At 45.2% G+C, this 27,656-nt stretch overlaps 2 protein-coding genes across 4 annotated transcripts in view; one reads left to right on the forward strand and one right to left on the reverse strand.

Annotated features, from left to right (window-relative positions):
- nup155 (nucleoporin 155) overlaps positions 1-4,138 on the reverse strand; it is a 283,923-nt gene extending 279,785 nt beyond the window's left edge. Inside the window, exon 1 of one of the 2 annotated variants that reach the window (XM_059974027.1) lies at positions 3,670-4,134. In XM_059974027.1, coding sequence (XP_059830010.1) covers positions 3,670-3,808 — 139 coding nt within the window. In that variant the 5' untranslated portion in view covers positions 3,809-4,134. Of the gene's footprint in view, positions 1-3,669 lie in introns of both variants that reach the window. The other variant, XM_059974028.1, reaches the window with a different exon arrangement.
- A 14,003-nt stretch (positions 4,139-18,141) lies between these two features.
- Positions 18,142-27,656, forward strand: part of LOC132396487 (WD repeat-containing protein 70) — a 182,490-nt gene continuing 172,975 nt past the window's right edge. Inside the window, exons 1-3 of one of the 2 annotated variants that reach the window (XM_059974030.1) lie at positions 18,142-18,267; positions 20,532-20,596; positions 27,205-27,288. In XM_059974030.1, the coding sequence (XP_059830013.1) occupies positions 20,551-20,596; positions 27,205-27,288 (130 nt within the window). In that variant the 5' untranslated portion in view covers positions 18,142-18,267; positions 20,532-20,550. The remainder of the gene's footprint in view (positions 18,268-20,531; positions 20,597-27,204; positions 27,289-27,656) is intronic. The other variant, XM_059974029.1, reaches the window with a different exon arrangement.

Genomic DNA, 27,656 nt, shown 5'->3' on the forward strand with positions numbered 1-27,656 from the left:
CTTCAGTATTCACTACAGAAAAGGATCTTGGCAATTGTAGGGATGACACAGTGGATTGAAAAGCTTGAGCATATAGATATTAAGAAAGAGGATGTGCTGGAGCTTTTGGAAAGCATCAAGTTAGATAAGTCACCAGGACCAGACAACAGGTATCCCAGGCTACTGTGGGAGGCGAGGAAGGAGATTGCTGAACCTCTGGCAATGATCTTTGTATCATCAATGGGGACTGGAGAGGTTCCAGAGGACTGGAGGGTTTCAAATGCTCTTCCCTTATTCAAGAAAGGGAGGAGAGATAGCCCAGGAAATTATAGACCAGTGAGTCGTACTTCAGTGGTTGGTAAGTTAATGAAAAAGATGCTGAGAGGCAGGATTTATGAACATTTGGAGAGACATAATATGATTAGGAATAGTCAGCATGGCTTTGTCAAAGGCACGTCATGCCTTACAAGCCCAATTGAATTTTTTGAGGAAGTGACTAAACACATTGATGAAAGTAGAGCAATAGATTTAGTGTATATGGATTTCAGCAAGGCATTTAATAAGGTTCCCCATGCAAGGCTTGCTGAGAAAGAAAGGAAGCATGGGTTCCAAGGGGACACTGCTTTATGGATCCATAATTGGCTTGCCCACAGAAGGCAAAGGGTGGTTGTAGAAGGGTCATATTCTGAATGGAGGTTGACTAGTTGTGTGCCTCAGGGACCTACTCTTCATGAATTTTATAAATGACCTGGATGAGGAAGTGGAGGGATGAGTTAGTAAATTTGTTGATGACACTAAGGTTGGAGGTGTTGTGGATAGCGTGGAGGGCTGTCAGAGATTACAGCGGGACATCAATAGGATGAAAAACTGGGTGAGAAGTGACAGATACAGTTCAACCCAGGTAAGTGAGGTGGTTCATTCTGGTAACTCAAATATGATGACAAAATATGGTATTAATGGTAAGACTCTTGACAGTGTGGAAAATCAGAGGGATCAAGGGATCCAAGTCCTTAGGACACTCAAAGCTGCTACACAGGTTGACTCTGTGGTTAAGAAGGCATTCTGTGATAGGTAGATGGAGCTTAGAAAAATGGAGGGCTATGGGTAAACCTAGGTAATTTCTAAAGTAAGTACACATTTGGCACAGCATTGTGGGCTGAAGGGCCTGTAATCAGCTGTAGGTTTTCTATGTTTTCTGAAGATGTGAATGGTCCTTTTCTCCAAAAGTTGGGGAACTGGAAACTAGAGGGCAGTTTTATGATGAGAGGAAAACTTAAAAGGTGACCTTGGGTGCAAGATCTTCCCACAGGATGGTAAGTGCACAATTGGAAAGTTTGAGGGACATGGACAGAATAAATCAACAAAGAGGAGCCACGTGGTAGATCTCCTGGGTCCCTTATCCTAGCTCTGTGCTCTTAGTCCTTCAAGTTTCCTTCAAGTGCCTAAGTAATTTCCTTCTGAAACCATTGAACAATGCCAAAGGAGGTGGTAGAAGTGGGTATAATTGCATCATATAACCATGTAACAATTACAGCACGAAAACAGGCCATCTCGACCCTTCTAGTCCGTGCCGAACGTTTACTCTCACCTAGTCCCATCGACCTACACTCAACCTGCATTCCTTTCCTGTCCACATACCTATCCAATTTTACTTTAGATGACAATATCAAACCTACTTTAAAAGACAATATCGAACCTAAATCTGACAAATCTGTCAGAATTCTCCAACGAAGTAACAAACAAGGTGGACAAAGATGGAAGTCATTTACTTGTATTTTCAGAAGGCATTTAATAAGAAGCCTCACATGAGGCTGTTGAACAAGAAAAAAATCCTACGGCATTACATGAAACATACTGGCATGGATAGAGGAGTGGCTGACAGGCAGGAGGCAATAAGTAGGAATAAAAGGGGCCTTTTCTGGTTGTCTGCCAGTGACTACTGGTGTTCCTCACGGGTTAGGATTGGCACAACTACATTTCACATTATATAGTGAAATTGATGGCTTTGTGGCAAAGTCTGCGGACGATACAAAGATAGGTGGAGGGGTAGTTAGTGCTGAGGAAGCAACGCAATTGCAGCAAGGCTTAAATGAGCAAAAAGGTGATAGATGGAATGTTGTTGGGAAATGTATGATAATACATTTTGGAAAAAGAAACAATAGTATGGACTAATATCTAAATGGGGAAAAGGTTCAAACATCAGAGGTACAAAGGGACTTAGGAGTCCTCATGCAAGATCTCCAGAAGGTTAATTCAAAGGTTGAGTCTGTGGTAAAGAAGGCAAATGCAATGTTGGCATTCATTTCAAGGGAAATAGAATATAAAAACTAGTCAGGTCACACTTGAGAGTACTGTCAACAGTTCTGGGCTGCCTATCTCAGAAAGGATGTGCTGTCATTGGAGAGTCCAGAGGAAGCCTTGGGCCTGTACTCACTAGAATTTAGAAAAATGCAGGGAGGATCTCATTGTAAACTGAGGGCACAACCTCAAAATGGAGGGACGATCTTTTAGAACAGAAGAGGGATTTTTTTTTAAGCCAGAGTGATGAATCTGTGGAATACTCTGTCACAGATTGTGGTGTAGGTCAAATACATAGGTATATTCAAAGCATAAGCTGATAGATTCCTGATTGGTTGGGGCATCAAGGGATATGGTGAGAGGGCAGGTGTATGGGGTTGAATAGGATCTGGAATCAACCATGATAAAATGGTCAAGTGGACTCGATGGGCTGAATGCCCTAATTCTACGTCTTATCAACAGATAATTGAATAGGATAGTACAGGAATACAGGCCTAATGCAACTAAATGAGATGAGTGCAGACAATTCATAATCAGCACAGCAAACACATTCCTGTGCTGGGCATCTGACTTTGCTTCCAACACCCTCATAAAGCAGCAAGCTCAACATCACTGATATTTACTACATTCAAAACATTTTCCTGCTCAGCCCTTGTCCAAAACTGTAAACCTGTGCCAGATTATCTTCGTTCTTATCTGAATACAATTTAAATCTCCCCACAATCTTTGCTAAAAAGACCCTTTATCCCACAATCCTGCGAACTAATTAAATTCCTTAAATGCCTCATTTAACTAATCCCTTCTTCTTCACATGTCCATATCCTTAATTCTCTGCATATTCATGTGCCCAAGACCCTCTTAAATGCTTCTTTTGCATCTGCCTCTACCACCACCCCAGAACACACATTCAGGCAACAACACTCCCTGGTTTCTCGGTATTTTACAAAATCCTTTAAAATTTCCCCTCAGCCTCCACCACTCCAGAGAAAAGAACCCAAGTTTGTCCAGCCTCTTATTATAGCAGATGCCCTATAGTCCAGACCCTGGTAAACCTCTTCTGCATCCGCTCCAAATCCTCCACATCTTTCCTATAATAGAGCAACTAGTAATGAATACAATATTCCTGATGCAACCTAACCAAACCTTTATAAAGCCGCAACATAATTTTTTGACTCTTGAACTTAACGTTTCAACTCATAAATGCAGACATATCACACGCTTTCTTTACCGCTTTATCAACTTTTGCAAACACTTTCAGGGAGCTCTGGGACCTGGACCCTAACATCCCTCTATCCATCAGCACATAGAGCTGTAGATTAATTTCAATCCACTTGATGGGCCAGAGATGCGTTAATACAGCAGGTGAGGACCAAGGGACCCTTTGATTCTTACTGTAGTTCGGCACGTTAAGCAGATCCGTAAGGTCAGGGTACAGCCGGTCGTCCTGCAAGTGTTTGTCGATCAGACGCCCAGCGTTTTCCAGCGAGTCCAGCGTGCTGGTGCCGGGCCCGGGACATACCACGGGCGGCATGGTGCTGCCTGTGTGTTCGCTCTAGCGTCGAGATGTCCGGGACGGCGGCTACCGCTTGTAACAGGTCAGACACTGGGGCCGGGGACTGGGCCTCTTGAACAGTACGGTGAAGAGTCCGGGTTGGGGGTTAGGATGTGTCGATAACGCTGCCGCTACCGGTCTCTAGAGCCGTGGGCCAGGGTCCAGATGGCCGCTGCAGGTCTCTGGAGCTCCGACCAGGGTAGGAACAGTTCCGGTCTCTGGAGCCTCGGCCAGAAACAGTGCTCAAGTCCGCTCGGCCTCCACGGTTCCAGTTCCCGCGCCAATTCCTCGCCGCCGATCTTCGAGCGACCAGTCAAAGGTCATGTGCCAAAGAGTGAAGAGTCTGAGGCAGGAGGAGCCGCGCTGCACATCGCCTCCAACGGCCACAGGAGGACCTACAGCGGCCGCACAGAACATTTGGGGTGGTTGTGCGCTTGGCAACCTCGTCCTTCGTCCTCGCTGGAATATGCGGTTCTGTGCTCCGACCAGCTGTTAAACAATTCCCACACATCAGGTATCAATTTCGCCCATAAGGCCATAAAATACTAAAGCAGAAATAGACCACTCTACCTTTAGAATCTGACGCCATTCATGCGTTGTCAGCCCTATTTTCTAACCATCAACCCGCATCCTTGTCGACTTACTGATCAAACAGTGAGGAAAGAGAGCAACACACACAAAATGCTGGAGGAACTCAGCAGGCCAGGCAGCATCTACGGAAAAAAGGTACAGTCGGCGTTTCAGGCTGAGACCTTTCGACAGGACTGGAGAAAACAAAAATGAGGAATGATATTACGAAGTGTCTTGGCCCAAAATGTCGACAGCGCTTCTCCCTATAGATGCTGCCTGGCCTGCTGTGTTCCACCAGCATTTTGTGTGTGTTTTTTGAATTTCCAGCATCTGCAGATTTCCTCGTGTTGACATTAACTGATTCAGTTTGAATTTATACTTAACATCTTGAGAGTGATGTCATATACGGTAATGTCAAAAGAACGTGGCAGTGAGGGGAAGTTTTACACTATGAGTAAAACCTGTTGACAAAGATTGGTGAAGGAGCAGGTAGTGTTGAGGAAACAGGATGCAGAAGAACTTAGACAGATTAGGAGAATGAGAAAGAGTGGCAAATGAAATACAATGTTGGTCATGCACTTTGGTGGGAGAAATAAATATGCGGCCTATTTTCTAAAGGGGAGAAATCCAAAAATATGAGATGCAGAGGGACTTGGGAATCCTTGTGCAGAACACCCTAAAGGTTAACTTGCCGGTAGAGTCGGTGGTGAAGAAAGCAAATGTTAGCATTCATTTCAAGAAGTCTAGAATACAAGACCAAGGATGTGATGCTGAGACTTTATCAGGCACTGCTGAGGCCTCACCTTGAGTATTGTGAACAGTTTTGGGCTCCTCATCTTAGAAAAGATGTGCTGGCATTGAAGAGGGTTCAGAGGAGGTCCACAAGCATGATTCCAGGAATCAAAGGGTTATCATACGAGGAACATTTGATGGCTGTGGGTCTGTACTCATTTGAATTCAGAAGGATGAGGGGGGATCTCATTGAAACTTCTTGAATATTGAAAGGCCTAGACAGAGTAGATGTGGAAAGGATGTTTCCTATGGTGGGAGAGTCTAGGACAGGGATGGCCAACCTATGGCGCAATTCACCCCAGTGATAATAATAAAAAAGTAAGCCTACTCATGCAAAAAGTATTAACTAAAAACAGATTTTTAGAAAAAATATAACAGGAGTTCAAGTAGCTTAGAGCTAGAAATGGGTTTTACTGAGAATAAATGTAAAATTTAGCAATTATTTTTAACAATTTTATTTTGTGCACATCTTTTGGCAAATGTTATCTTCTTTCACATTAATCTGTTTTCAATTTTTAAAAAATGTTCAGAGTCAAACTAGGAAAGAAGGGCTTTTGTTCTGCAGTCATTCCATAACTGTTCAATACACATTTAATACTTGTTTGATCCTGAGGTGCCAGGCGTCTGCACCAGTGGTGCGTCACAGGTTTTTGCCAGTCAGTTTACAATTGACACTCATGCACTATAGAGATGTGCTTTGTCCTTCGTGTACATTTGCAGTTTTGCACTTTGTCAAAAATTAAGCCTTGTTTTTACATTCAGTTACCCATCACAGTGCAAAAGAAAAGCAGAAAGTGATAGTAAGTATGAATTCAATGAACAGTGGAAAAATGAGTTCTTACTTATAGCGGGTCTGTCAGGAAAACCATTGTGCATTGTTTGTGAAAACACTTTCTCACATAATAGAAGACAAGATCTCAATAAACACTATAAAACACAAAATCAGACTGAAATAGAAGGAAAACTGAAGCTAGTGCTTGGGTCTGAGTTACGGAAAGAATATGTGATTAAGAAAAAGGAAGAAATCAAAAGAAGACAAAATATATTCGTTAAAAATCTCATTAAGGTCAGTAATGTTTACCTGACGAAGGGTCTCGGCCCAAAACGTCGACATGCTTCTCCCTACAGATGCTGCCTAGCCTGGTGTGTTCTACCAGCATTTTGTGTGTGTTGTTGTTTCAATTTCCAGCATCTGCAGATTTCCTAATGTTTACCTTGTTTTTATATTAAATCAATATCATGTAAAAATGTTAAATATGTCTATAATAACATATTTTTACAAGAATTGAATGGGGCATCAGAACTTGTCCATGAAAAAATTGATGCAAGGAATGTAAAAGGTTGGCCACCCCTGGTCTAGGATAAAAGGGCACAGCTTCAGGATAGAGGGGCATCTATCCGTAACAGAGGTTCAGAGAAATTTCTTTAGCCTGAGAGTGATAGAAACATAGAAAATAGGTGCAGGGGTAGGCCATTTGGCACTTTGAGCCTGCACCACCATTCAGTATGATCATGGCTGATCATCCAGCTCAGAACCCTGTACCTGCTTTCTCTCTATACCCCCTGATCCCTTTTGCTGTGGAGGCCAGGTAGTTGGGTGTATTTAAGGCAAAGATTAATAGGTTCTTGATTGGACATGACATTAAAGGTTACGGGGAGAAGGCCAGGGTTGAGGAGGAGATAAATAAAAGGATCAGCCATGATTGAATGGCAGATCAGACTCGATGAGCCAAATGGCCTAATTCTGCTCCTATGTCTTATGGACATTACATGACATCAGTCCCAAGTGAGACTTGAAACTGGATCAGTTATTGCCATATTATTCCTCTTTTTTTTTCCTCCAGTCCCACAGAAGGTTTTTGGCTCGAAACATCAACTGTATTCTTTTCCATAGATGTTACCTGGCCCGCTGAGTTCCTCCAGCAATTTGTGTGTGTTGCTCAGACTTCCAGCATCTGCAGATTTTCTTCTGAATATGGAGAGAGGCTCTTGCACTATGTCTATGCTCAGCCCAACAAAACCATACTAATTCTGTTTACCACCACCTCACCAGTTTGTTGCCTGGATTACAAAGTTCGAAGTAAAATGTATTATCAGAGTACATGCATGACACCACATACCACCCTGAGATTCTTTTTCTGCAGGCATACTTAGTGAATCATAAGACAGTAACTGTAAGCTGTAAACATCAGGAGCTGTTAACATGCCAAACTTCTGCAGACTCCTGAGAAAGAGAGACATTGTCATACTTTGTTTGTAATTGTATGTATATGATGGGCGCAGGTCAGGTCCACTGAGACAGTGACACCCAGGAATTTAAAGTTACTGATCCTTTCCACCTTTGATCCTCTGATGATTACTGGCTCACGGACCTCTGGTTTCCCTCTCCTAACGTCCTTGGTTCCTTGGTCTTATTGACGATGAATGAGAGATTGTTGTTATTACACCACTCAGCCAAATTTTCAGTCTCCCTCCTGTATGCTGATTCATCACCACCTTTGATACACCCCACAATAGTGGTGTCAACAGCAAATGTGCATATGATGTTGGAGCTGTACTTAGCCACACGGTCATAGGTGGAAAGCAAGTAGTGTGCGGGGGGGGGGGGTGTTAAGTACAAATCCCTGTGGTGCTCCTTTGCTGATGGATATTGTGCAGAAGATACTTGCCAATCTGAACTGACTAGTCTACAACTGAAGAAATCCAGGATCCAATTGTACAAAGGGGAGAGTCCAGGAGGATGATTCCAGGAATTAAGGGGTTAACTTGCAAGGAGATTTTGGCAGCTTTGGACCTGTACTCATGGGGGAATCTGATTGAAAACAATCGAATGTTGAAAGGTTTAGATACGGTGGACTTGGAGAGGCGGTTTCCTGTGGTAGAGGTATCCAGAACTTGCGAGCACAGCCTCAAAGTTGAGGGTGTCCCTTTAGAACAGAGCTAAGGAGAAAGGCTTATTCAGAAAGTCATAAGGCATGGGATCCAGGGAAGTTTGGCCAGGTGGATTCAGAAATGGCTTGCCTGCAGAAAGCAGAGGGTTGTGGTGGAGGGAGTACATTCAGATTGGAGGGTTGTGACCAATGATGTCCCACAAGGATTGGTTCTCAGACCTCTACCTCGTGATTTTTATTAAGTCAAGTCAACTTTTATTGTCATTTCGACCATAACTGCTGGTACAGTGCATAGTAAAAATGAGGCAACGTTTTTCAGGACCATGGTTTACATGACACAATACAAAAAACTAATCTGAACTACGTAATAGAAAAAAAAAACACAGAGAAAGCTATACTACAGACCTACACCGGAATGCATAAAGTGCACAAAAACAGTGCAGACATTACAATAAACAGGGCAGCGGAGCAAGGTGTCAGTCCAGGCTTCGGCTACTGAGGAGTCTGATAGCTTGGGGGAAGAAACTGTTATATAGTCTGGTCGTAAGAGCCAGAATGCTTCGAAGCCTTTTCCCAGATGGCAGGAGGGAGAAGAGATTGTATGAGGAGTGCATGGGGCCCTTCATAATGCTGTGTCCATCTCCCACCCCCCATCCTCATCACATTCTACAGGGGTTGTATTGGGGGCATCCTGAGCAGCTGCATCACTGCCTGGTTTGGAAGTTGCACCATCTCAGATCACAAGACCTTGCAAGCGGATAGTGAGGTCAGCTGAGAAGATCATTGGGGTCTCTCTTCCCGCCATCACGCATATTTACACTACATGCTACATCTGCAAAGCAAACAGCATTATGAAGGACCCCATGCACCCTTGTACAAACTCTTCTCCCTCCTGCCATCTGGGAAAAGGTACCGAAGCATTCGGGCTCTCACAACCAGACTATGTAACAGTTTCTTCTCCCAAGCTATCAGAATCCTCAATACCCAGAGCCTGGACTGACACCTTACTGCCCTATTGTCTTGTTTATTATTTATTGTAATGTCTGCACTGTTTCATGCACTTTATGCAGGCTTGGGTAGATCTGTAGTCTAGTGTAGTTTTTTTCTGTGTTGTTTTTTACATAGTTCAGTCTAGTTTTTGTACTGTGTCATGTGACACCATGGTCCTGAAAAACGTTGTCTCATTTTTACTATGTACTGTACCAGCAGTTATGGTCAAAATGACAATAAAAGTGACTTGACTTGACTTGAAGTGTGAGGTGGTACACTTTGGAAGGACAAACTCAAAGGCAGAGTACAAAGTAAATGGCAGGATACCTGGTAGTGTGGAGGAGCAGAGGGATCTGGGGATACATATCCCCAGATCCCTGAAAATTGCCTCACAGGCAGACAGGGTAGTTAAGAAAGCTTATGGGGTGTTAGCTTTCAAAGTCGAGGGATAGAGTTTAAGAGTCACGAGGTAATGATGCAGCTCTATAAAACACTGATTAAGCCATAATTGGAGTACTGTGCCCAGTTCTGGTCGCCTCACTATAGGAAAGATGTGGAAGCACTGGAAAGGTAAAGAGGAGATTTACCAGGATGCTGCCTGGTTTAGAGAGTATGCATTATGATCAGAGATTAAGGGAGTAGGGCTTTCTATGTTCTATGTTCAAACATCAGAGGTGCAGAGGGACAGAGGAGTCCTTGTGCAAGACTCCTAGAAGGTTAATTTACAGGTTGAGCCTGTGGTAAAGAAGGCAAATGCAATGTTGGGATTTATTTCAAGGGGAATAGAATATAAAAGCAAGGAGATATTGCTGAGCCTTTATAAGACACTAGTCAGGCCACCCTTGGAGTTTTGTCAACAGTTTTGGGCCCCATATCTCAGAAAGTATGTGTTGTCATTGGGGAGAGTCCAGAGGAGGTTCACAAAAATTATTCTGGGAATGAAGGGGTTAACATATGAGGAGCGTTTGTCTGAGTTGGGCCTGTACCGCTGGAATTTGGAAGAATGTGGTGAAATCTCATTGAAACCTACCAAATGTTGAAAGGGCTAGATAGGGACAATATGAAGAGGATGTTTCCTCTGGTGGGGGTATCCAGAACTAGAGAGAAGAGCCTCAAAATTGAGGGGCGACCCTTTAGAACAGAGATGAGGAGAAACTTTTTTAGCCAGAGAGAAGTGAATCTGTGGAATGCTCTGCCACAGTCTGCTGGGGAGGCCAAGTCCATGCGTATACCTTGGGCAAAAGTTGATTGTTTCCTGGTTGGTCAGGGCATCAATGGGCACAGCAAGAAGGTAGGTGTATGGGGTTGAGTGGGATCTGGGATCAGTCATGATGGAATGCTCGAAACAGACTTGAATGGCCTCAGTCTGCTCCTGTGTCTTCTGGGACCAAACACTCTTGTATCTCATGCCCAGTGGTAGTAGTGACAAGAGAGCATTGCCTGGATGTTGGGGTTTTTGATGAAGGATGCTGCTTGTAGATGTGGTCAATGATGGGAGAATTTTGCCTGTGATGGACTGGGCTGTGTCCACCATTTTTTAAAAACAAGAAAATATTTGCAGATGCTGGAAATCCAAGCAACACCCACAAAATGCTGGAGGAACTCAGCAGGCCAGGTAACATCTATGGAAACGAGTGCAGTCAATGTTTCAGGCCAAGACCGTTCATCAAGTCTTGAAAGAAAAAAAGATGAGGAGTCAGAGTTAGAATGAGGGCGGAGCAGAGGAAGAAACACAAGGTAATAGGAGAGAACAGAAGGCCATCGAAGGAAGAAAAGGCAGAGGAAAACTGGAGGGATGTGATAGGCAGATAAAGAGATAATGTGAGAGAGGGAAATGGGAATGAGGGTAGTATTACTGGACTTCATTGGGGGATCAGAAGTGGAGTTAGTCAACAACTTCTTTGGTGTAATCATTTCAGAGGACCTGTCCTAGGCCCAGCACATATGTAGGATTACGAACAAAGCATGGCAATGCCTGTACTTCCTTAGAAGTTTGCAAAAATTCTGCATGACATTTAAAACTTTGACAAATGTCTGTAGATGTGTTGTGGAGAGTGTGTTGACTGGCTGCATCACAGCCTGGTATGGAAGCACCAATGCCCCTGAGTGGAAAATTCTACAAAAATAGTGGATATGCTCAGTCCATCACAGTGTTGTTGCAGGAAAGCAGCATCCATCATTAAGGATCCTCACCACTTATGTCATGCTCTCTTCTCACTGCTGCCATCAGGAAAAAGGAACAGGAGCCATAAAACTCGCATCACTAGGTTCAAGAACAGTTATTACCCTTAACCATCAGGCTTTTGAACCAGAGGGGTTTATGGTGAACTACATATACCTGTCTGGACATGCCCCCTGCTGACTGCTCCTGTGGCTCCTCCCTCAGACCCTGGTATAAAGGCGATTGAGGTCTGAGCCCAGCTTCTCTGTCTCCAGGATGTAGTATGGTGGTCAACCACTGCTTGTTCCTTCTTCTAGTCAATAAAAGCCGATATCTCGCCTTTACATCTCAGAGAGAGTTATTGATGGTGCATCAATTTTATTGACTGGAAGTTTTAAAACATGGAAACCGTTTTACGTCCGGAAAGATTGGATTTGGACCCCCAAGTCCCTGAAGCAGCTCTTGCCTTTGAACTCTGGCTTGCATGCTTCCACTCATACCTGGAGGAGGTTCATGCAACTGAACCCGCTGTTATGCACCAAATTCTCCTCTCGAGGGTCACCCCAAAAGTTTACACACTTATCAGAGGCCTGCCGACCTACGAAGGGGCACTGGACGCCCTCAAAAGACAGTACCTGTGGCCGGGGAACACCGTCTACGCAAGACGTCACTTAGCTACACGACTACAGCGGCCTGGAGAATCGAGCGCCCAGTTTCTCCGAGCCCTACAGACACTCGTCAGAACTTGATTCCTGACAGTGAGTGGTGGGACTTCGCCATAAACACCGCTACTGACCACACACACACACCGACCCACACATCCCACCCAGCACCATGCCGACAGCTACGCTACCGACACCACTTGCAGCCTCTCCACCCTCAAGATCCCTCCCCCACCACTGTTCGCCAACCTGACACCCGACGTTAAACCTGTGGCAACTAAAAGCAGGAGGTACAGCGCAGGGGACAGGGCCTTCATTCAGTCAGAGGTGCAGCGGCTGCTCGGGGAGGGAATCATTGAGCCAAGCACAAGCCCTTGGCGATCCCAGGTGGTTGTTGTTTGGACTGGGCAGAAAAATAGGATGGTCGTGGACCATAGTCAAACCATCAATAGGTTCACGCAGCTTGACGCGTACTCCCTACCCCGCATCGCAGATGTGGTCAACCAGATAGCTCAGTACAAGGTGTACTCGACAATAGATCTGAAATCCGCTTATCACCAGCTCCCCATCCGCCCAGAGGACCGCCCCTACACCGCCTTCGAGGTGGGCGGCAGGCTCTATCACTTCCTGCACGTCCCATTTGGTGTCACAAATGGTGTCTCGGTCTTCCAGAGGGAAATAGACAATAGGTGCAGAAGTAGACCATTTGGCCCCACGAGTCTGCACCGCCATTCTGAGATCATGGCTGATCATTCACTATCAATACCCAGTCCCTGCCTTGTCCCCATATCCCTTGATTCCCCTATCCATCAGATATCTATCTAGCTCCTTCTTGAAAGCATCCAGAGAATTGGCCTCCACCATCTTCCGAGGCAGTGCATTCCACACCTCCACAACTCTCTGGGAGAAGAAGCTCTTCCTCAACTCTGTTTTAAATAACTGATCTCTTATTCTCAATCCATGCCCTCTGATACTGGACTCTCCCAACATCTGGAACATATTTCCTGCCTCAATCCTATCAAAATGGACCAGTTGGTGGACCAGTACCAACTGAAAGCCACATTTCCCTATCTGGATAACATCACCATCTGTGGTCGCAACTGGCTGGATCACAACGCCAACCTCCAACGATTTTTCCAAGTGGCCGAAGCCCTGAACCTTACTTATAATAGGGACAAATGTGTGTTCGGAACCACCCGACTCGCTATCCTTGGGTATGTCGTGGAAAACGGGGTCATTGGCCCTGATCCCAACCATATGCGCCCCCTGTTAGAACTCCCTCTTCCCACCACTCTCAAAGCCCTCAGACGGTACCTGGGCTTCTTTTCCTATTACGCCCAATGGGTCCGTTATTACGCAGACAAGGCCCACCCCCTGGTCAAGTCTACCACTTTTCCCCTCTCTGCTGAGGCCTGCGTGGCCTTCAGCTACATTAAAGGGGACATTGCCAAAGCAACGATGCATGCGGTGGGCGAGACCATTCCCTTCCAAGTAGACAGTGACGCCTCCGACTTAACGCTGGCTGCTACCCTCAATCAGGCAGGCAGGCCAGCAGCATTCTTTTCTCGTACCCTTCAAGGCTCTGAAATTTGGCACTCCACGGTGGAGAAAGAAGCCCAAGCCATAGTGGAAGCTATTAGACACTGGAGGCACTATCTTGCCAGCAAAAGGCTCACCTTGCTGACCGACCAGCGCTCAGTTGCGTTCATGTTCAGCAACCAACAGCGGGGCAAAATCAAAAATGATAAAATTTTGCGGTGGAGAATAGAACTCTCCACCTACAACTGTGATATCCTGTACCGGCCTGGCAGACTCAATGAGCCCCCTGATGCCCTATCTCGGGGAGCGTGTGCTAGCGCACAGCTCGACCAGCTATTCACCCTTCATGCACATCTTTGCCATCCGGGGGTCACCCAATTTTACCATTTCGTGAAAGCCCAGAAACTGCCGTACTCCCTGGAGGACATCAGGACGATGACCAGGGACTGCCAAATCTGCGCTGAGTGCAAACCGCACTTCTACCGTCCTGAAACGGCGCAACTTGTCAAGGCCACCCGCCCTTTTGAGCGACTGAGTGTTGACTTTAAGGGCCCCCTTCCTTCCACTGACCGCAATGTCTATTTTCTCAATATTATCGACGAGTACTCGCGGTTCCCCTTTGCCATCCCCTGCCCCGACACCACTACCACATCCATCATAAAACCCCTGCGCCAGCTCTTCACTCTGTTCGGATATCCCTGCTATATCCACAGTGATAGAGGGTCCTCCTTTATGAGTGACGAGCTGCGCTGGTATCTGCTAGCTAGTGGCATTGCTACTAGTCGGACCACGAGTTATAATCCCCGGGGAAATGGACAGGTGGAGAGGGAGAATGCCACAGTGTGGAAGGCCACACTTTTAGCCCTTAAGTCAAAAGGGTTGCCGGACTCTCGACGGCAGGAGGTCCTCCCTGAGGCACTCCACTCTATCTGCTCCCTGTTATGTACGTCCACCAATGCCACCCCTCACGAGCGCATATTCTCTTTTCCCAGGAAGTCTGTCACTGGGACCACCCTACCAGTTTGGCTGACGTCCCCAGGGCCAGTGCTGCTCTGGAAACATGTGAGGAGCAATAAATACTCCCTGCTGGTCGAGAGGGTTCACCTTCTACATGTGAACCTCCAGTATGCCTACGTGGTCTTACTTGATGGGCGGGAGGACACGGTTTCCGTCCACGACCTGGCTGCCGCAGGAGCAGCAGACCACTACCCCGAACACTCCATGGTAACTATGAACCCTGTACCCGAGGTGACACCGCGCACACCAAGCCCTACACAGACTCCTCACGACACTCATATACCCAGCGTCTCGTACGCGTATATACCAGGCGCCTCGCACACGCATGAGGGATCACTGATGCCTAGTGGGCTGACACCTCCAGTTCGGCCGGAACCAGCACAACCTCCGTCTCCAGTGCAAGCATCACCGGCATCTGTGCAATCACAGCCGGTGCTACGTAGATCGCAGCGACAGATTCGACCACCTGATAGACTTAACCTGTAAATATACTTGTAAGAAACTTCGCCACATGGGGACTCTCTTTTAAAACAAAGGTGGTGGGGTGAATGTGGTGAACTACATATACCTGTCTGGACACGTCCCCTGCTGACTGCTCCTGTGGTTCCTCCCTCAGACCCTGGTATAAAGGCAATTGAGGTCTGAGCCTGGCCTCTCTGTCTCCAGGATGTAATATGGTGGTCAACCACTGCTTGTTCCTTCTTCCAGTCAATAAAAGCTGATATCTCGCCTTTACGTCTCAGAGAGAGTTATTGATGGTGCATCAGGGTTAACTTCACTCAGCTTCATTTGAAACACTGAACTGTTTAAACAACCTATGGGTTCTCTTTCAAGGACTCTTCATCTCAACTTCTCTATTACTTATTTACTAATTATTTTTTCTTGTTGTTTATTCTTTCTCTTTCTACATGCACAGTTTGTCGTCCTTTGCACAGCGATTTTCTGCCCTGTTGGTGTGTTCTTTCATTGATCCTATTATGGTTTTTGGATTTATTTATTATGGCCACAAAAATGAATTTCAGGGTTGTATATGGTGACGTACATGTACTTTGAGAATAATTTTTGTGCAAATTATAACAAGAAGTACACTGCCTGAGTTGGTGGTAAATGCTGATACTAACTACTCTTAAATAGACACATGGATATAGAAAGGCACAGGGTTATGGACTGTGTAGGAGGGACGGATTAGATTGATTGTGGAGCAGGTTTATATGGTGTGGCACAACATTGTGGACTGAGGGCCTGTACTGTGCAGTGTATTGTATATTATATTCTATGGGAATTTCTGATAAGCTTCCAGACTGTAGCTGTTCCTTTTCTTCTATTGTGAATCAATCAAAAAATAGTAATTTTGAATCTATTTCTCATTTCCCCTGTGAACACCCTCATCAGCAGGTATCCCCCCCCCCCACCCACCTCTATCATCCTGATTTGGAAAAATAGCCTCAACTTCCTTCATCATCACCCAAGTACTGGAACTTGCTTTGTCCAAACACCTTCAAGTCAAGTCAAGTCACTTTTATTGTCATTTCGACCATAACTGCTGGTACAGCACATAGTAAAAATGAGACAACATTTTTCAGGACCATGGTGTTACATGACACAGTACAAAAACTAGACTGAACTACGTAAAAAACAAAACAGAGGGGGAAAAAGAAACAACTACACTAGTCTACCCAGGACTGCATAAAGTGCACAAAACAGTGCAGGCATTACAATAAATAATGAACAGGATAATAGAGCATTTAAGTGTCAGTCCAGGCTCTTGGTATTGAGGAGTCTGATAGCTTGGGGAAAGAAACTGTTACATAGTCTGGTTGTGAGAGCCTGAATGCTTCGGTGCCTTTTCCCAGACTGCAGGAGGGAGAAGAGATTGTATGAGGGTGCGTGGAGTCTTTCATAATGCTGTTTGCTTTGCAGATGTAGCATGTAGTGTAAATGTCCGTGATGGCAGGAAGAGAGACCCCGATGATCTTCTCAGCTGACCTCACTATCCACTGCAGGGTCTTGCAATCCAAGATGGTGCAATTTCCAAACCAGGTGATGCACCATCAATAACTCTCAGAGACAGGAGGCAAAAGATATGCTTTTATTAGCTGCAAGAGACCACCACACAACATCCTGGAGACTGAGGGAGGAGCAGTGCCTCCAATCGCCTTTATACAGGGGTCTGTGGGAGGAGCCACAGGAGCAGTCAGCAGAGGGGTGTGTCCAGACAGGTATATGTAGTTCATTGCATTAGGCAGTGATGTAGCTGCTCAGGATGCTCTCAATACAATTCCTGTAGAATGTGATGAGGATGTAGGGTGGGAGATGGACTTTCCTCAGCTTTGGCAGAAAGTAGAGACGCTGCTGGGCTTTCTTTGCTATGGAGCTGGTGTTGAGGGACCAGGTGAGATTCACCATCCACACCCCCCCCCCCACCCCCAGCTCTGCAATCTTCTCACTTTCCCACTTCTGCTAGAGTTCAAACATTTCCTGGCTTGAGGGACTTTTGCAGTGGAAGAATGCAGTGAAACACCAACCTTTACAAGGGCACTTGGGAATGGACAATTAGTGTTGCTGTTCGTTCCACGGAGTCGAAGATGACCACGACTTCTGTCGGGTGGAGGGTTTGTGACTGGGTCCGGAGGTGACTGGTGAGGCCAATCCGGGCCCTGAAAGCTCGCCCACATGAGGGACACATGAGGATAGGTGCTGCAGTGGAAGTGGAGGTAGCTTGAGCCTTGTGTGCAGCGCGTTTCCTCTGAGCCTCTGCGGTGCGTCTGATTTCTGCTGCATACGCTCCTTTAGTGGTCCTGCTCCACCAGGTTGGCGGTCCAGAGCAAGCGATTCCCAGCTACTGGGATTGATGTTGAGGTCTTTGAGGCAGTCTTTGAAACGATTCTTCTGTCCTCCAACTGAGCGCTTGCCCTGGCTCAGCTCTCCATACAGCAGCTGTTTTGGTAGTCGACTGTCAGACATCCTGACAACATGGCCAGCCCATCTGGCTTGGGCTTTCTGTAGGAGGGGTAGACGCTGTGGGTGCTAGCCCGCTCCAGGACCTCCGTGTCTGGGACTTTGTCCTGCCATCGTATGTGGAGAAGTCTGCGGAGGCAGGTCAAGTGGAAGTGGTTGAGCTGTTTCGCGTGCCTGCTGTAGACAGTCCAGGTCTCGCTGGCATAGAGGAGGGTGGTGAGAACCACTGCTTGGTAGACTGTCAGCTTGGTGGTAAGGCTGAGTCCTCTCTGCTCCCAAACATTCTCACGGAGTCTCCCAAAGGCGGCACTGGCTTTGGCAATTCTGTTGCTGATCTCTGCATCTATGTTCACCGCTTGTGATAGAATACTGCCCAGATAAGTAAAACTGTCGACTGCCAGTAGCTTCTGACCCTTTACTGTGATGTGTGGTTCCTGATAGGGCTTTCCGGGTGCGGGCTGGTACATAACTTCGGTCTTTTTGGTGCTGATTGTAAGTCCAAAGTTATCACAGGCTCGTGAGAAGCAGTCCATTTCTCGCTACATCTTCAGCGAATAGTAATTAGTAATAACAAATGTATTGACAATTTATGAAAAATTCTTTCTACAGTAGAGGTTGGATCAAAAGTTGACTATAGTTAAATATTTTTCATAGTTTCAATTTTTTAAAATATAAATGGATGTAGAAATAGTTGAACTGAAAACCCTGCGCTTGCCGGTGCCCGCAGTTTGTGCTTCTCGGCCGAGAGTTGGCGATAGTGCCGGGAGTTCGGCTTCACGGGTCTCATCTTGTCCGTTACGTGAACTCCTCGTCTGTGATCTGAATTTTGCGGAAACATCGAAAGGGGTGAAACGAGAGGTGAGGAGAGATGCGAGGGGAAATGAGAAACGGGGCCGGAGCGGAACGAACCCCAATGAGGGTGCGGGGAGAGTAGATGTCCAGAATTGGAGGGAGGGAGGGGTAAAATGTAGAATCTTACAGCACACAAGCAGGCCCCTCGACCCACTACGTTTGTGCTGCCCATCATACCCAAGTTTGGACTCCTCTCTTGTCTTGTGAGGGTCTCTGTCTCCATCAGTCTCTACTCACTGGTCCCAATAACCCTGTGGGTCCTCTGCAGCCTCTCGACCTTTCTAACTTGTGCTTGGGGAAAGGTTCCTTCTGGCATGCACTAAATGGGCTGAAGAGCCTGTTCTGGTGCTGTAGTGCCCCTGGTAACATTACCCTCCAGCCTTTGCGTTTAAACTTTCGAACTGAAATGTTTAAAACAGGCAAGATTCTGGAGAACAAACACGAGGAAATCTGCAGATGCTGGAAATTCAAACAACACACACAAAATGCTGGTGGAACACAGCAGGCCAGGCAGCATCTATAGGGAGAAGCACTGTCTCGGCCCGAAACGTCGACAGTGCTCCTCCCTGTAGATGCTGCCTGGCCTGCTGTGTTCCACCAGCATTTTGTGTGTGTTGTTTTAAGATTCTGGAGAATCTCCTCCACAACCCTCACCCAGCCCATAAGTGATATCAGAGGAGAGAAGAGGAACAGAGACAGGCTGTGAGAGAAAAGGAGATTTTAGGATTAGTAGAGAGTAAGAATGGGAGGGGAAAATCCCAGTGCCAGGGCAGGGAGGAAGTAATCTGAAGTAAGGGGAAAGTGGGAAGGAGATTTTGGCATTGGGTGCCAAATGATCTGGGGATCAGGGAGTTGAGTGGAGATGCTGAGAAGATTAAGGAAGAAGGCACTATCATAATATTTAGGAAGTATTTAGGTGAGCGCTTGAACTGTTGGCATAGTAAGCTGTTCAAATGAGTAGATGGGTACTTCATGGCAAATGTGGATGTAGTGGGCTGTGGGCTTTGTTTTGTGTATGACTGTCGTGCCAGATTATAGGGAGGGGGTTTGGGTTATTGTCATGACCTGTGTAACATGGTGGACTGAGGGTCTTGTTTGATGGCGTTGTACCATTCCAGGTTCAGGCGGGGGAGGAGATTCCAGAGGGTCTGTGTTGAGATGATGCACTGTAAGTGGGGGGGGGGGGGGGGAATCCTGAGCTTGAGGGAAGGTGGATGGTTAAGTGAGGAATGAGAAATAAGAGGGGGAGCTTCAAATGTACCCCACCATTTATTAAGATCATGGCTGACCTGATTCTTGTGTTAACTCAATATTCATAGTTACCTTTAGTCCTTGTTTATCAAGAATCCATCTTTCTATGTCTTTAAGACATTCCAAAACTTTATCCACTTCTCTTTGAGGAAGAAGATTGCAAAGACTAGCAATCCCATGAGGGAAGATATTTCATCTCACTTTTCTAATAAATGACTATTTAGTTTAAAACTTTGACTGCTATTTCTAGATTCTTCCATGAAAGGAAACATCATCTCCATAGCAACTCTGCCAAGGCCCCTCAGAATTTGTCATTTTTCCATCTTCACTCAGATTTACTAATTATTTGTGATACATAGTCACTGAGAGATACAACATGGAAACAGATCAATTCAATCAACCACCTATTTACATTAATCCTATATTAACTCCATACTTGACACTTACTAACTCCTTCCAGAGTTTACCCCTCACCAACAACAGTGGTCAGTTAACCTGCAAAGTCCACTTGTCTTCTGGATGTGGGAGGAAACCAGGTCACCCAAAAAAAATCCTGTGTCAGTCACAGAGGAAACAAAGCAACACAACCAATAGGAGGCCATTTGGCTCAACAGCTTTGCTTGGTTCTCCATGCAATCCTGTTCCCCCACTTATTTTGCTATAATCTAATTCTCTCGATGTACTGGTGAGCCCCTTCTCCCAAAACTGGGAGTGAAATTGTGTCAGCAAAGCTATGTACCCTGGAACTGTCCATCACATTTGTAGCCCTCATTCGCCGTGGGTTTGGGTGAGAGTTGTGGTGTGTTCAGCTGATTTGGGAAGGGATTGGAGAGGAGGGAGGAAGGGCTATTTTCAGAGTGTGGGTTGGGCATTGGGGGAAAAGGTTGATTATGTGGATGAGGTATTGGTTGTTGGAGGGTGGATGTGGGAGAAAGATGTATTTGAGGTGTAGTTTCACTCCCAGGTGTCTGGGCTCAGTGTTTCATTGTTATAAATGAACATTCTTTTGCTTTTGTCAGCTTATCAGCTGAGATCAAGATGGGCGACCCAGATGTCGGGGCCGTGATGGGTTTCTCAGGGTTTGGTAAGTTATTGTAACCAACAAAAACAGAGCCCCCACAAATATTTTCACATTTTACTATCTCATTTTCTAAATGTAATATATATTGAAGCAGGATTTTTTGAGCTAATCTGCAAAACATGTATCATGTCAAATCAAAAGAAAAATTCCAAAACCTGTCAACAATTTACAAAAAATTAAAAACCAAAGTTGTGAGGGTGAAAAAGTATTCATCCCCTTTGTAATTATTACACTTACTTTCCTCAGGTGTTACTTACCAACTCACTTAATTTCTTGATGTAGAAAACTAGGACATCCCCTAGTTCTCATAAAAAGGGCAGCTGACATTCTGTATCAAGACCTTGCATTGTGACTGTGAAGTGAGGTAATACATTTGGGAGCTCTAACGAGGCTTGGATTTCACTTTGTGTCTTGGGAGTATTGAGGAATGGAGGTATCTCAGGAGTACAAGCTCATGGATTGATGAAGTTAACAGGACAGATAAATGATGTGATTAGTGAGGCTTAATGGTATTGAATATAAAAGCACTGAGTTTATGCTTCAGCTTTGCAAGATGTTGTTCAGGCCTGAGCTGAAATAGTGTGAGCAGCTCTGATCACCACATGAAAGGAAAGATGTGTTGGCACTGGAGAGGAAGTTCTCCAGGATGGTGCTTGGAATGGACCACACACACAAAATGCTGCTGTGTTCCACCAGCATTTTGTGTGTGTGGTTCGAATTTCCAGCATCTGCAGATTTCCTTGTGTTTGCTCCTGGAATGGACCAGTTCATTTACGAAGAGAAACTAGGTCTGTTGTCCCTGGAGTGGAAGAGATTAAGAGCAGATATAAATATATAGCATTCTGAGATACAGGCAAGGTGGATTTAATCCTTTTCTTAGCATCAATAGGTTTAAAATGGAAGGGGAAAAGTTTAAAGGACATTTCCAAGAAACCTGGAGTGGTAGGTGCTTGGAACACACAGCCTGGGGAGGTAGTGGAAGCAGATATATTAGCATCGTCTTAGACACGGGAATAGGCAGGAGTGGAGAGGTACACACGATTGCAGGCAGAGGGGTTTATTTTAAATTGGCATCATGTTTGGCATGGACCAATTGGACCAAAGTGCCTGTTTCCTTGCTGTACTGTTCAATGTTTATCTTTTCCAGGACCAGGATCCTTCATCAGAACTGGTTTTGATGAATTGCCCTGGAGCAATTAAGCTGCATCACTACCTACAGCACAACTCATCATCATGGAATAAAGCAGCATGAGAGCAGGCCATTGGGCCCACTGTGTCCATACTGACCTGTGGAGAGTACCCATGTTAGTCCAACCTTCCCTAAACGTCAATGTTTAGGCAAGTACAAGCCACACTGGGTAAAAAAAAAACAGCAACACTGGAGGAACTCAGCAGGTCAGGCAGCATCTATGAAGGGGAATAAACGGTCAATGTTTTGGGCCAAGACCTTTCATCAGGACTGGAAAGGAAGAGGGCAACAGCCAGAATAAGAAGGTAAAGAGAGTGGAAGGAGTACAAACAGGCAGGTGATAAGTGAGATCAGGTGAGGATGGTACGCGGAAGAGATAAAGGGCTGAAGAAGAAAGAATTTGATAGGAGAGGATGGGAGAAAGGGATGGAGGAGGGGAACTAGGGGTGCAGGAGACAATGGCCTGGTGCTTTTTCATAGGGTTCTGTGCAAGGCTAAGTAAAAGGAGGTATCAGAGTAAAAAGATCCCCCTCAGATCCCTTCTTACTCCTTATCCTGAACTGATACTTTATTAGATGAGATGAAAATTAGACCATGAGATATAGGAGCAGAGTTAGGCTCTTTAGTTCATCGAGTCTACTCTGCCATTTCATCATGGCTGATCCATTTCCCTCAATGCCCCAATCTCCTCCTCAATCCCCTGATCAATCAAAATCTATCAATCTCTGCTTTAAATATATGTAAAGACTTGATGGCAATATCTGAAGCAAGATCATAAAATTATGAGAGGCAAAGGAGAAGTAGACAGCCAGTATCTTTTCCCCTGTGTTGAAATATCCAAGACTAAAGGGCATTCAATAAAGGTGAAAAGGGGTGAGTTCAAAGGAGATGTGTGAGGAATGATTGTTTTTTCACAGAGAAGGGTCATTGAAATGCACTGCCAAGGGTTTTTAAGGGCTCTTAGATCATAAGCATGCAGAGAATGGAGGAATATCAACATTGTGTAGGCAGAAGGGATTTCTTTAGTTAGGCATTTAATAACTAGTTTAATTAGTTTGACACAACATTGTGGGCCAAAGGCCCTGTTCCTGTGCTGAACTGTTCTGGTTTTAAATTCAAGATTATGATTGCAAGAAACAGTGAGATCTTCAAATGATCTTTTCTCTAATGACGTGGAATTGTGGAACATTACAACATGGAATCAGGCCCTTCAGCCCATCTAGTTGGTGCCAACCTGCTGTTCTGACTGGTCCTACCTGGATCATATCCATGCCATATATGCATTTATCCAGACTTCTCTTAATATTACAATTGAACCTGCATTAACCACTTGCACTGGAAGCATGTTCCACACCCTCAACACCCTCTGAGTGAAGAAGTTTTTCCTCAGGTTCCGTTAAATATTTCACCTTTCACCCTTAACCCATGTATAACTCTCACAAATCTCCCCTCAATTCTCCATTGCTCCAGTGAATAAAGTCCTAATCTATTCAACCTTTCTCTATAACTCAGATCTTCAAGTTCCAGCAATATCTTTGTGAATTTTCTCTGTACTCTTTCAATCTTATTGATACCATTTTTGCAGGTAGCTGACTAGAGTTTCACACAATACTCCAAATTAGGCCCCACTAATGTCTTACAATACTTCAAAATAACATCCCAATTCCTATACTCAATATTTTGATTGATAAAGGTCAATGTGCCAAAAGCTTTCTTTATGATCCTATTTACCTGTGAAGCCATTTTCAGTGAATTATGGATCCATGCTCCCAGAACTCTGTTCTACCAGAATAACTCAGTGCCCTAGTGCTCACTGTGTATGTCCTACCCTAGTTTGCCCTCTTAAATTACAACACTTCACACTTGTCTGAATTAAATTACACTGCCATTTTCAGCCCATTTGTCCAGCAGGTCAAGATCCCACTGTAAACTTTGATAGCCTTCTTCGATGCCCATTGTGTCCCCAATCTGGGTATCATCCACAAATTTGCTGATCCATTAACCACATTATCATTTAGATCATTGATTTCGATGACAAACACCAATGGACCCAGCAAAGATCCCTGCAGCACACCACTAGTCACAGGCCTTCAGTTAGAGAGGCAACCATCTACTACAACTCTCTGGCTTCTCCTATGAAACCACTGTCAAATCCAGTTTACTACCTCATCCTGAATGCCAAACAACTGAACCTTCTTGACCAACCTTCCATGCAGGATTTTGTCAAAGGTCTTGCTAAAGTCCATACTGACAACATGTACTGCCTTTCCTTCTTCATTTTGGTAACCTCAAAAATTTCTTAAGTTTGATTAGATGTCCCCACTGCGCTAAAAGCTATGTTAACTATCCCTAACAAAATGCTGGAGGAACTCAGCAGGTCAGGCAGCATCTATGGAAAAAAGTACGTCAACATTTCAGGCCAACACTCTTCTGCAGGACTGAAGAAAAAAAGCTGAGGAGTAGATTTAAAAGATGGGTGGAGGGGAGAGAGAAACACAAGGTGATAGGTGAAACCGGGAGGGGGGAGGGATGAAGTAAAGAGCTGGGAAGTTGATTGGTGAAAGAGCTACAGGGCTAGAGAAGGGGGATTCTGATAGAAGAGGACAGAAGGCCATGGAAGAAAGAAAACAGGGAGGAGCATCAGAGAGAGGTGATGGGTGGACAAGGAGTTAAGGTGAAAGAGGGAAAAGCGGGTGGGGAATGGTGAAGGGGTGGGAGCATTACCAGAAGTTCAAGAACTAGATGTTCATGTCATCATTCTGGAAGCTACCTTGATGGAATATAAGGTGTTGTTCTTCCAACCTGAGTGTGGCCTCATCGTGACAGTAGAGGTCATGGATTGGCATATTGGAATGGGAGTTGGAAGTGGAATTAAAATGGGAGATTCTGCTTTTTCTGGAGGATGTAGCTTACATGTTTGGTGAAGCAGTCTCCCAATCTATGTTGGGTGTATAAGATGATGAGAGGTGAGAGGCATTGAGGCTTTTTCCCAGGGCTGAAATGGTTAGCACGAGAGGGCACAGTTTAAAGGTGCTTGGAAGTAGGTACAGAGAAGATGTCAGGGGTAAGTTTTTTACACAGAGAGTGGTGAGTGCATGGAATGGGCTGCCGGCAATGGTGTTGGAGGCGGATACGATAGAGCCCTTTAAGAGCCTCCTGGATAAATACATGGAGCTTAGAAAAGTAGAAGACTATGGGTAACCGTAGGTAATTTCTAACGTAAGGAAATGTTCAGAACAGCTTTTTGGGTCAATGGGCCTGTATTGTGCTGTAGGTTTTCTATGTTTCTATGATATATAGGAGGCTACACGGGAGCATCGGACAGTATATGACGCCAACAGACTCACAGGTGAAGTGTCACCTCACCTAGAAGGTCTGTTTGGGGCCCTGAATGGTAGTGAGGGAGGAGCTGTAGGGGCAGGTATAGCACTTGTTCCACCTGCAAGGATAATCACCAGGAAGGATGGGGAGGGACAAATGGATAGAGGAGTTGTGTAGGGAGCGATCCCTGTGGAAAGCAGAAGATGGGAATAGGGAAAGATGTGCTGGTAGGTGAGAACAAGAGGAACCCTAGCAATGGTAGGGTGTCGGAAGGACCGTTTGGCAGGCTGAAACGTTGACTGGACTCTTTTCCATAGATGCTGCCTGGCCTGCTGAGTTCCTCCAGCATTTTGTGTGTGTTGCTTGGATTTCCAGTATCTGCAGATTTTCTCTTCTTTTTAACTATCCCAAATCAGACTTTACCCAGTATTGATGTCAGGCTCAACAGCCTGTAATTTCTTCCATATTCTTAGAGCCTTTCTTTAACAGTGGCACAGCATTAGCTGTCCTCCTGTCCTCTGACACCTCACCCATTGCTAAGGACATTTTAAATACCTCTGCCAAAGCCCTTGTCTAATTTCTGAACTAACCTCCTACAAGGCCTTCAGAAATAGCTTGTCAGTCTCAAGAGACTCATCTGACCTAATTTGCCTCAAGAAAATTCCTGTTTTGTAATCTATATATGACCTCACTACTGTTTTGCCTCATTTCTATAGTCTCTGTGTCCATCTCCTGAGTAAATACAACTGCCATTGTCCCCATCTCTTTCGGCTCCACGCACAGATAACCACACTGATCCTCAAGGGAACAATTTTGGCCCTTGCTATCCTCTTACTTTTAATATACCTGCAGAAGCCCTTGGGATTCCTCTTAACCATGTCTGCCAGAGCAACCTCATGCCTTCTTTTTGCCTTCCTGATTTTCTTCTAGAGTCCTCTCTTTCATTTCTTATACTCCACAAGTGCCTCATTTGTTCCTTAACAAGAAGATGGTCTTTTTAAAAATCGGACAGTGAGGCATTGTTGATACATATATATTTATGTTTCCATATAGACACTGTTACGAACCCCGTAACTGGGTCACTTACCAGCAAAGATAGAGACGTCCGTTGAAGTCTGATGATACTATTTTTAACAGTATTTATTAGTGAAAATACACAAAAATATCAATGCAAATATACAGATAATATTTGTCATCAATACTAAATCTAAAAGTGCGGGTATAATAATAATAAGAAATAAGCTCTATCGTTGTCTAGGGGATAATTTATTGTCCGATGGAAATGTAAAGTTCACTGCAGTTCCACAAGCTGCCGCCTTTTGGTTGTCGCTGTATTGTACTTTGTTGGGGAGAGAGAGAGAGAGAGAGAGATCATGGGAACATTTACCGCTACGGGTTTTTCCAACCTTTATGATTTCAATCCGTCAGGTGTCTTGTTGTCATTGCCTTTTCAAGTGTGGCCCCTCCTTTAGCTAAACCGTTCTTCCGTGGTGAGCCCGCCACCCAGGCAAGGGAGGACGCATACGAGCCCCCACCGGCTTTTGCTATAAAACGCTGTCACGGGATTTCTAGCGTTTCTCCTGGTGCGTCTAAAGGGGTTGTTCCCCAGACCCCTCTTTTATCCTTACTCACAGGGTCTCAGATGTCAATCTGGTTGGGATGATGCAATCCCTCAACCAGACCACCCTGAGGGTTTTCAATGAATAGTACAGTACTCAATACACAATTCCGACTCCAAGAGACAATGGCCATTGTCAGTGGTTCCGTTCCGCTGATGTCAGGACACATTTCAAACCTTGTGTATTCTGGATGTCTCTCTCTCATTTCCTGGGTCTCAGACCCGAAATAATAGCGATCTTGCGATTCTCAAAAAGGAGGGGGCGACTTTGTACCCTTCGGCCCCTCAGAGTTGCTTCACATTCGTAACAACACCAATATTTGGAATGAAGTCATTGAGCTATTGTGGTTAGATAATGGAGTGATAAGGTGCCAGAGGGTGACATTTTGTTCATAGCTGTCATTTGTTTGAGCCGTTGCCCTGGCAAGCTGTGTTGTTAATGTTTTAAATTCCATACTCTTAAAGCAATTGTATTCTTCCCAGGAAAGAAAGCTAGGACCTTTGACTTGGAGGCCATATTTGAACAGACACGTCGGACTGCCATTGAGAGGAGCAGAAAAGTGTTGGGTAAGACTGCGGCTGGAATCTTGGGATCAGGCGGGGGCAGCAGGGAGGGAAACGTATCTAAGAGACAAGATATAGCCAGACACATGTTCCCTCTGTCTGCTTTTCTCTCCCCTCTTGTCGCTTCTGTGTTATGGTACTTGTCCACACAACCTAGGAAGGAGATGCGAATTTCAGGGTTGTATGTGGTGACATCTATGTACTCTGATAATAAATTTTAATTCCATTTTGATTTTGGCATTGTCTTTCCCTTCTCATCACCAAGGGACCCAATAAATCTTTCAAGATGATGAAAGTGACTTTGCATTTTGAATTTTGTTCACTGCATTGGTACTGGCAGTGACCTCCTCCACACCGGAGAAAGTGAGCAC

This window comes from Hypanus sabinus, chromosome 7 (genome assembly GCF_030144855.1).
Source record: "Hypanus sabinus isolate sHypSab1 chromosome 7, sHypSab1.hap1, whole genome shotgun sequence".
In the NCBI taxonomy this organism is placed as follows: domain Eukaryota; kingdom Metazoa; phylum Chordata; class Chondrichthyes; order Myliobatiformes; family Dasyatidae; genus Hypanus; species Hypanus sabinus.